The sequence below is a fragment of the Abramis brama genome (genome assembly GCF_963993115.1).
Source record: "Abramis brama genome assembly, chromosome: 9".
Lineage (NCBI taxonomy): Eukaryota > Metazoa > Chordata > Actinopteri > Cypriniformes > Leuciscidae > Abramis > Abramis brama.
The window spans coordinates 36837488-36847076 of record NC_139971.1 but is presented as its reverse complement, the minus strand read 5'-3'; the positions used below and the strand labels follow the sequence as shown (position 1 = coordinate 36847076).

The window sequence follows — 9589 nt, the reverse complement described above, 5'->3', positions numbered from 1 at the left end:
AGAAGATAGATAGAATAAACTCATTTACATATTTGTTTCTTGTAAGCTAGGGAAGCAGTTTGATTTGACGGTCACTTACTGAATTGTGACAGATAGAATAGAAGATAGATAGAATAAACTCATTTACATATTTGTTTCTTGTAAGCTAGGGAAGCAGTTTGATTTGACGGTCACTTACTGAATTGTGACAGATAGAATAGAAGATAGATAGAATAAACTCATTTACATATTTGTTTCTTGTAAGCTAGGGAAGCAGTTTGATTTGACGGTCACTTACTGAATTGTGACAGATAGAATAGAAGATAGATAGAATAAACTCATTTACATATTTGTTTCTTGTAAGCTAGGGAAGCAGTTTGATTTGACGGTCACTTACTGAATTGTGACAGATAGAATAGAAGATAGATAGAATAAACTCATTTACATATTTGTTTCTTGTAAGCTGTGCCCTTGTTCCGGACAAAGTCTCTTATGTTTTGGCTTGTCCGTGAAGCAAGAATGGGGTGGTCTGCCTTCTTGCAAGCCTCACATTCAGTCAAAGTTGCCAGCTTCCCTTTTGTGATGTGGTTTCCAAAGAATTTCATGACTGATTTGACCTCTGAAGCGGTCCATGGTCTTTTTACATAGGCCCTTTTTTTCTTTGGTCTGTCAAGCTCTATTAGAAATGTATTAGATGGTTAAAGTACAACATAGTTAAATCCAATGTATATAAGAGAGAAATGAATACCAAGGTAATGCAAAGTTGAAACAAAACCAGACATACCTTTAACTTTAGTGGATGAAGTAGCATCTCTGCAGACTTGTTCATCTCGCACATGTTCACCTATACCGTGTAAAAAAATTAAATTAAAACCTTTTTTCATGGCATATTTACCAAATTTCATTGCATATGAAATCATATGACATTGTTTCCCTCTCAAAAATCAGTTGCATGCTGCATAAGAAACATATACTACACTTTTATTCATAGATGATTTTAAAGGCACAGTATGTAACTGTAAGTTGTGCCGCTACAGGTCGCTTATTCAAAAAGATAAAAGGCGTAGCTTGATGCAGTGAATGATTATGGAATCTCATTCAATAGGGACAGAGACAGAGACTTGAGGACAGAGACTTGGGGTTTCCACGGAGGAGAGAGGTGAGGGGGCCGGTGATGACACTGTAGTTCTTGATGAAGAGATAGATGTTATCAAAACCAAGAAATCTCTGGAGTTCCCTTATGGTGGTGGGAATTTAGGATAGTATCCACCTTCCTTTCATCCATGGTGCCTTGTTTGTTTATGACGTACCAGAGGAACTGGATCTCTGACTGATGGAACTGGCACTTCTCTGCTTTCAAGAATAGTTGATCCAAACTCCGGGAATAAATGAGGATGTTGTTGTAGTAGACCAGTACAAATCAGTGGAGGAAATTCCGGAGCACCTCATGCGTGAAGTCTTGGAACACGGAGGTGGCTTTTACCAGCCCATCAAAAGGTATTTCACGAGTTCACACTTACATATAATTAGATAGAGTTAAGGTTTATGTGTATTTGGTGTGCTGTCCAGGGCAGGGGTTTTGAGCACGGAATTTGGCCCGAACCCAGAGTACTCCCCCCTGTTGTGGTAGGAATAGTAAGAAGTCAGGAGATGGGGTGGTGGAGGGATGCTGATAAACTGTCAACAAACAGAGGCAGGTCTGCTGTATATATACCTCTTATCGTTAATGGAGTTGATTTAACTGAATGCCCTCCTCTCGTGTTAATTAGGTTAATTATCTGAACATGCTCCTCCCAAACTTTGTTAATAAAACATCATTCAATGTGGCCTGTAGGTGTTACCACGTAGTTGTTTCAGGGCTGAGTGAACTAAAGGAAGGGGATCTCGGAACTATGAGGCATTTATTCTATCTAACTTATTTGTAAGTGTGAACTCGTGAAATCACAATTCTCCAGTGGCAGTCATCTTTGTTGTAAACTAATTCAACCCAAGCGCTCTTTGGTTATGTGGATGATTACGTAATTGTAGATCATCTGTCCATCATTCGTATTCGTACTCCTCAACGGATCAAGTCCAGACCGAACTTCCCGAACAAAGAAATGTTGTGGGCGGGGTTCGGGCTGGCATCCAGGCTAGTGATATCCAAGGAGCAAACAAGGAACACGGAACCAGGAAATCGATTGGGAGGTAGGTAGCACAGGTAAGTAGCTCATCGGAACGTCACGAAAGTCCTTGTCGCAGTCGAGACCTGACAATGACTGTGTCTGGTGTCAGTTTATACAGAGGTTATATGGTTGATGAGATGATTGGATAAGTGAAAGGTGCAGGAGATTAGAAGTCTGGTAAGGCTGAATGGAGTGAGGGTGGAGCATGGTGATTCCTTGACACTTGACACATTATGCTTGACATAGTGATGCAACTAATCAGGGGTGAAAAATGTTACATGCAAGACCTGAGAGAAGTTTTCTCTGTAGGGTGTCTCGGCTGACCCTGAGAAAGAGGGCGAAAAGCTCATATATGCTGGAGGTACTGGGAGTAGAGCAGCTGCTCCTCCAAGTTACAAAGAGCCAGCTAGGGTGGTTCAGGCATCTGGTTAGGATACCTCCCGGATGGCTTCCAGAGGATTTTTTTCCAGGCATATCTAACTGGAAAGGGACTCTGGGGAAGACCTAGAACATGCTTAAGGGATGATATCTTTCTGCAAGCCTGGGGACAATTTTGGTTCCCACAGTAGGAGCTGGAGAAAGTGGCTGGGGAAAGGAAAGTATGGAAAGCCCTACTTGGCCTGCTGCCACCGTGGACTGGTTCAGGGTAAGTGGAGGAAAATGGTTGGATGAATGGTAACAAGGTAACATTAATAAAATGTTGATTTCTCATCCAAAACAGTTTTAGTTGATGCTTAAAGTTATGTTTGACCAGCAGTAATTGCAACTTTTGTCCAGTGTCTAATCCTGCTCCCGGAGGGTCATTGCTCTGCAGTTAGCTCCAACCCCAATTAAACACACCTGCTTCATATTTTAACCAGGATATATCAAATATTGTCCAGCTATTATCTTTGCCTCCCCTCACATACCCTTGCGTTCTCCCCTTCACACTTTGAAAATCCGTTTCTGACTGCAATAAGATCCATCACACAGACAGAATGCTAAAATGAACTAAAATTAATCATCATACATACACGTTTACACAAATATTAAATAACATTAACCATTACTGATTGAGTTGAGCTCCAGAGGTCTGGCTCCATTGGAGTCTTCATCGCTGTCAATGTCCTGGTCGTCATCTTCGTCTGTAAAATCTTAGAAAACACAATGGAAAAATAAGCTTAACATTGCTCATTTCATGTTAGTTAGTACTCATTACTTAATTGATTAAAAAATTGTATAGTAACTGTACCTTGGATTTCATCAAGAGATTTTCCTTTTAATTCTGTCAGCTTACCCTTTTCAAGGGCTAGAAGCAGTTTTGAAATTTTGGTCACCTGGATGGTTGCCTCAGGTAGTCTGTAATATTCTCTATGCACATTAATATTGTGGCCTAGAAAGTCTGCCAGTTGGTCCAGTTCATTATTTTTTAAATTAAGAATTTGGGAAGTTGTTGCAACTTGTTTCCTCAGTTGTGTCGATCTCAAGTACTCTGGGTGAGTTGCACCACACTCAGCAGCAAACCTCTTGAGACAGTCGTGACCTCTGTAGTAGCTAGAGCACTTTGGAATGGCAAAGAGGAATTCATTTTCTTGCAGTACTCCACATTGTGCCCGCTTCTCAATAAGCATTTCCAGAGCTTTTGTGATGTCTGGGTTGAGCAAAACAGCTACTTTTCGTCCTCTTTTTCCTTTTAGCTCAACTCGTGTAAAATATTTGCACAAGCTCTTCTCATAAGCTGAAAGACCCAGCTCGTCAGATGTGTAAGAGTCATCTCTTTGGAGGAAATTTTTTAAAGGCATCTTGGAGACCTCTCCAACCCGTCGTCTGTTGAACAGGATGATCCTGGTCATTGTTAGCTTGGTGAGACATGCATAGTTGCACTCTGAGGTATTTTGGCTAAGTTCCTGGAAGGCCGATTCTGCACTTCTTTGTAAATAGTCATTAAGCTTTTCAATGTCTTGAGTGAGTGGCATTTTGGTCGGCTTGTTGTATTTCGAATCATTAATGGTGCTTAACGCTGAGTTAGATATGAATTCCGACCACTTTGATTTGTACAGTTTCTGGAATGCTTCTGCACTGCTTGCCAACTCTGCATTTTCAGCAATAAGAGCATGACATTGGATAATTTCGCTAACTTTTAAGAGGGAGTGTCCGATTTTTAAAGCTAAGCTTGGAATTTGGAAAGAATGTGTATTTTCATGAAACCCTGCAGTTTCTCTAACTGCTTGAATGACATTCATGAAATTTGCTGGCTTCATGGCATCATCCAGAGATGCAGATGGGCATTTTTTACGCAGTGTTATCATGAATCTGCCAAGCTCACGGACCTTCTGGCGGATGTATTCATGCTTTGAAGTGTGAAATCCGTGGCGATTATATAGGGACTGAGCAAATTGAAGAAGGCCAGAATCATGTCTCACAACATGGGCAATTTCATCTTCATTCATTTTACTCAATATTTTCATTAACCCTTCCTCTGTTTTACCAGAGAAGCAAGATTTGGCCACTGCAGCAATGGTGAGGACTCTCTGTCTGCCCTCAGTAGCTTTATCTATCTTAGCTGGTTTGGACTTGCATCCTCTCATGTGCCTCCACAGCTCATTTCGCAAAAACATTCCCTTGCAATACAAGCAGTATTCATATGTCTTCTGGGTTGAACCTGTGTTTTTAAATGCTCGTCGTTTTACTTTTAATGTACCTTCTCCCTTTTTAAGGACATTGTTGTTGTGGTTGAAGTTGCCTCTGTTTCTCAATTTTTCAAGCAGTTGTTTTCTTATTTTCGATTTTGCAGGTAAACTCAGAGCCTTTGCTATATCCATGTCTTCTTTGGCATGGACTTTAAAGTGTCTTGAAATTTTGGACTGAGGTTCTCCACACACAAAGCAAAAATTCTGCCATGCTTTGGCAAGTGTTGATGATGTTTGAGTTTCTGAATAGCTGTCAGGAAAGTAAATTTTTTGTGTTGTATCTTGAACTTCTGTGTAGTCCATAGAAATAGGCTCATCTGGTGTCGTTTCATCTGGTGTCGTTTCTACATGTATTTTACATGTAATTGATGCATCAAGTGGACTACTGACTGAGTTTTCACTTTCACTGTCTGTGTCATTATCAGATGCAGAACAGGGGACATATTCCTCTCCAGAGGACCTTTCATCCCCCTCACTTTCATCAGCTGATGCTGATGTATACTGAAGAAACAGTGTAGTAGATTTATAGAATTAAATTTCATATGCATGCATAGAAATTTATTAAATATATTTTAATGTAATTATTTATGGTAATTGCTTACATCATTTCGTAGTTTTTCAAAACATTTTGCATGCCATACTGTGAAGCAACCTGAGAAGTAAAAATCACTTAATCAGTTCAAATGAGATTTTCAAATATGGTAAATGTAATTTGATTATTTCACAATAACAAACTGTTCACCATTCATTGTTGTTGAGAACTGGACTATAATTTAGTGTTATTCAAAATATCTATAAAAAAATCCAGACAATTTAAAAATTACCTATACATTTGACTCCAGACCACTTTAGAGAGGAGAATGGTCCATGGCAAGCAAGACACTTCTCAAAAGAGGACAGTTGTTCAGGTTTTATAGTGTGTTTCTTACAAACTGAAAGAAAGCAGAAAATAAACACTTTCACTTTTGAAATTGATAGATTCAGCTAATGTCCTTAGCTATCCTTGTCAGGATAAATCACACTGAGAGGGTGATTAAACTCAACAAAACTTTATTGAACACTAGGGTGTGTGAACCTTGACTGGTGTCACGATTTGATTAGAATAGGATTATCATGTCAACAATTCGGTTCAATTTAATATCACAGTGCATTGATGGTGTGTTGCATGATTTTGATTACATAAACTGAATTTGCGTTGCATGATTTTGACTACATTTGAAAGAGGGTGGCAAACCAACATGAGGAAAAAAGGTAAAGTGTGGCTCTTACCTGATGTACCTTGAGCAGGCTCATCGGCTTGACTGAATTCTTTAGGGTGCCAATGGGCTGGATCACGCTCTGGAGTGGCCTCATGGGCTGGATCACGCTCTGGAGTGGCCTCATGGGCTGGATCACGCTCTGGAGTGGCCTCATGGGCTCGATGACGCTCTGGAGTGGCCTCATGGGCTGGATCACGCTCTGGAGTGGCCTCATGGGCTCGATCACGCTCTGGAGTGGCCTCATGGGCTCGATCACGCTCTGGAGTGGATTCTGTTGTGTTAATAGAAGTTGTGTTGTGTGATTTTGACTAAATTCAAGAGGGCTGCAAACCAACATCAGGAAAAGAAAATAAGAAAAGCGGTGCTCTTACCTAATGTACATAAAGCGGGCTCATGGGTTGGAGCAGATTCTACAGTATGTTCTTTGGCAGGAACGGGCTCTGGAGCTGATTCATGGGCAGGAGTGGGCTTTGGAGAGGACTGTTTTCAAAATATATTCAAAAGTATATTCTTAATACATAATACCCAGATAGCAGACAGACGTCAATTCAACATTGATTTTTAGTTGTAAAGGTCTGTATCAGTTAGGGGTGTAACGGTACGCGTAATCGTGTTGAACCGTTTGGTACGAGGCTTTCGGTTCGGTGTTACGCATTTTCAAACCGAACGGTTATTTCAAATGTACGCGCGTCGCGAGTAGGAAATTTCTCTGGCATTTCTTTCTTTTTGCTGTATCGAAAACATACCGAACCGTGACACAAGTGTATTGTTTTGAACTGAACCGTGAATTTTGTGAACTGTTACACCCCTAGTATCAGTCATGAACTTTTGTAAACATACCTTGTTTTTTGACGTTGTGTTAACACGCCACGGCAATCCAGTTCCTCCATAATCATATGTGACTTCTTCTTCAAAAAAAATGTCCTTTATTGCAAATAAACATAAATGAGGGAGGCCATCAACTTCAAGTTTTTTCATTTTTGCGTTGGGTTTTGCGTCATCATTGACGCGTCTTCCTAGGGACCCATCATCCATTAAGGCATCAATACTGAAAAGAAGTAAATAATAAAACAATCATATAAATTAATAGGCTACTTCTTACAGTATTTCTGAATCATATGGCTGGTTAAAAATAATCCTCCAATTAATTACAATCTCTTTTTAATAATCTTAATAATAATTCCTAAAACTCCAAGATTATTTATGATAATATAACAGAGAGGAAGATCAACTAAGCAAAGAACTTGTTGCATATATAGGTAAACAGGTATTACAAAAAAGCAGTAACATTTCACTGAAAATGTGCCCAAATAAAATCTTAAATTTATGGTCAACTATTTCACAGATGAAAATACATGGCTTAAAGGAAATTAGAAAAAAAAAGTGTTCTGGTTTTAAAATAAAACTACCCCTTCAGTAGCTAATGCTAAATAGGGGAATAATAAGTAATCAATTCTTCCTTACCCCTCATTTACACTGCAAATGTCTGCGGCGCATTACGGCTGCAACACGGCTACCGGAGCTGATCGCGCCCATTCTAGTCAATGCTTGTGTTTACACCGGGCGCGACGCGGTGCGTTTCAGAAGCTTCCCAGAAGCGGCTCTCCGCACCGCTTCGCTAAAAATAGGCGCCTAGTCTATTTTTGACGGACGCGCGTCCAAGTCGCACTGGTAATACAAAATAAAAGTAAAAAAAAAAAACTCAATTTCAAAATAAAGACGTATATTGGCAATATATCCTAGGAGGTAAAAAAAAGTAAATTTTCAGGGTATTTTTTTATTTATTAAGCACATAAATATGTAAATGTATTTTTAGTATACTTATAGCACACACACACACAAACAAATTTCCAATACATTAAATTATATTTTTTTTCCTCTATGGTGGACATTTAAGTGTATTAACTATGCCGGCAACAGCACAACAAAATAGGACATATCAAAAAACATAACAATAAACACAATTACACCGGACAAAACATAAACATTTAGCCATGGTATCTAGAAACCCCAAAATCAAGAAAAAACACGTCGGGGTCAGGCAAATAACGTGGTCTCACGCATCCAGTCGCTCCGCTTCTGATATGCTCCCGGTGTGAGTTGGCACCGCGTGAAGGACGGAATAAAACCTTGTCGCAGCCGTAATGCGCCGCAGACGTGTGCAGTGTAAATGAGGGGTTAGAAGTAATGCTTTAAACATACTTTAAGAATAAGACTTTGCATGGTCACTAGTACTCACCAGAAATCTATATTGTGGTGCCTGAAGTTGTATGCATACGGATTGTTAACCTGTTTTTCCACAAGTTTTCCTTTATACTCCAAAATAAAGTCTCCTTTCGCTATGCTTTGGGTAGCAAATACTCCATGTCCTGACAAAAAAAAAAATAGGCATCATTAAAAGTCATTAAGTATGTATATAATTGAGTCATTCCGTGCCATAATTTTTTTTTTTTGTGGAAAAAATCTAGACTCAAATGTTTCATTTTGATCATTTTTCTTCTGATGAAAGAAGTACATGTATGATGAAGAAAGGTAAAATATTAAATGGAGCCAAATTACTGGTGAGTAAAAATGACTTTATAAGATGGCAGTAGGCATGTGCCGGTATCAAATTTTCATGCTGCGATTAATTGATTGTAGGGCTGTAATCTCTCAGTCGTCTAGTCGATTAATTGGTCGATACGTTCTTGCTCGACCAAAATTCTGATTGGTCGATGTGTTTGCCGTGTTAATTTCATCAGGTGGAAAGCAGGAATTGCTAATGGGGGTGTTTTCAGAGCACTCCTGTTTCGCAGGTAACAGTCTGTCTTCAGAACAACCCCCTTGTTTTCGAGACGAGAAGCGCCGCGCCATGTCTTTACAATTTGAACACATTATTCTCAGTGTACACACACTGGCGGCGTCTGACTGTCCGCGGCGCCCAGCAACAGCTCAGGACCGCGTTCAAAATCTTGCCGCACCACAGAGCGCTATTTACATAGTTTTATATTTAATTGACATTATATTTGTCTCAAATCGTCGTTAATGTATATACTGCCTTCACCATGTGCTGCAATATACATTTAGTTTTACATTCATTCACAGAAATCAGCTGATAGAATGAAAATTGCAGATGTTATCGGAATTATAGGTGAGATTCTCAATTCATTCAGTTTTCTTTGGTTGATTACAGCCCTAATTGATTGAGCTTTTATCACAGTATACAGTATTATCACAATATATTATTTGCACAAGAGAAACGGATAGATTGGGTGGGGATGTAAAAAAACCCGGTAACTAAACAGAATTTTATTCATTTTAGTGACAACATAATGTACCATGTAATAATAATAATAATAATTCATTACATTTAGGGATGGGGCCGATCCGATCCAGTATCGGTATCGGGACCCGATACCAGCGTAATTCACGTATCGGATTTTCCCGATCCAACCTGCGGAGATTTCCGATATCCATGAGTCATGTCTGCGCTCGCTTTAACGTCTGCTGAAATGACTCCAAAAGTGATTCCCGCTGG

General features: G+C 39.5%; 1 protein-coding gene across 3 annotated transcripts; it reads right to left on the bottom strand.

The window, feature by feature from the left end:
• Positions 1 to 296: 296 nt before the first annotated feature.
• On the bottom strand, positions 297 to 9547 carry LOC311089284 (uncharacterized protein). 3 transcript variants are annotated; one of them, XM_084123855.1, is made up of 10 exons: positions 8312 to 9547; positions 6913 to 7120; positions 6444 to 6552; positions 6083 to 6343; positions 5638 to 5745; positions 5416 to 5465; positions 3376 to 5314; positions 3188 to 3277; positions 764 to 823; positions 297 to 655 (listed from the first exon to the last, which is right to left on the bottom strand). In XM_084123855.1, exons 2-10 carry the CDS (start codon positions 7105 to 7107, stop codon positions 417 to 419), a joined length of 3051 nt encoding a protein of 1016 aa, XP_083979981.1. In that variant the 5' UTR covers positions 7108 to 7120; positions 8312 to 9547; the 3' UTR covers positions 297 to 416. The 3 variants fall into 3 exon arrangements, with proteins under 3 accessions (XP_083979981.1, XP_083979982.1, XP_083979983.1); XM_084123856.1 differs by having other exon boundaries at positions 3194 to 3277; XM_084123857.1 differs by having other exon boundaries at positions 6083 to 6331.
• Positions 9548 to 9589: the final 42 nt, after the last annotated feature.

Bases quoted from the DNA above. Each gene is read 5' to 3' on its own strand.
- LOC311089284 (XM_084123855.1), bottom strand. From the start codon at position 7,107: ATGGATGATGGGTCCCTAGGAAGACGCGTCAATGATGACGCAAAACCC. The intron at 6,553-6,912 runs GTATGTTTACAA...TTTTGAAAACAG, and splicing joins ACACAACGTCAAAAAACAAG to TCCTCTCCAAAGCCCACTCC. The intron at 3,278-3,375 runs GTACAGTTACTA...GTGTTTTCTAAG, and splicing joins ATCTCTTGATGAAATCCAAG to ATTTTACAGACGAAGATGAC.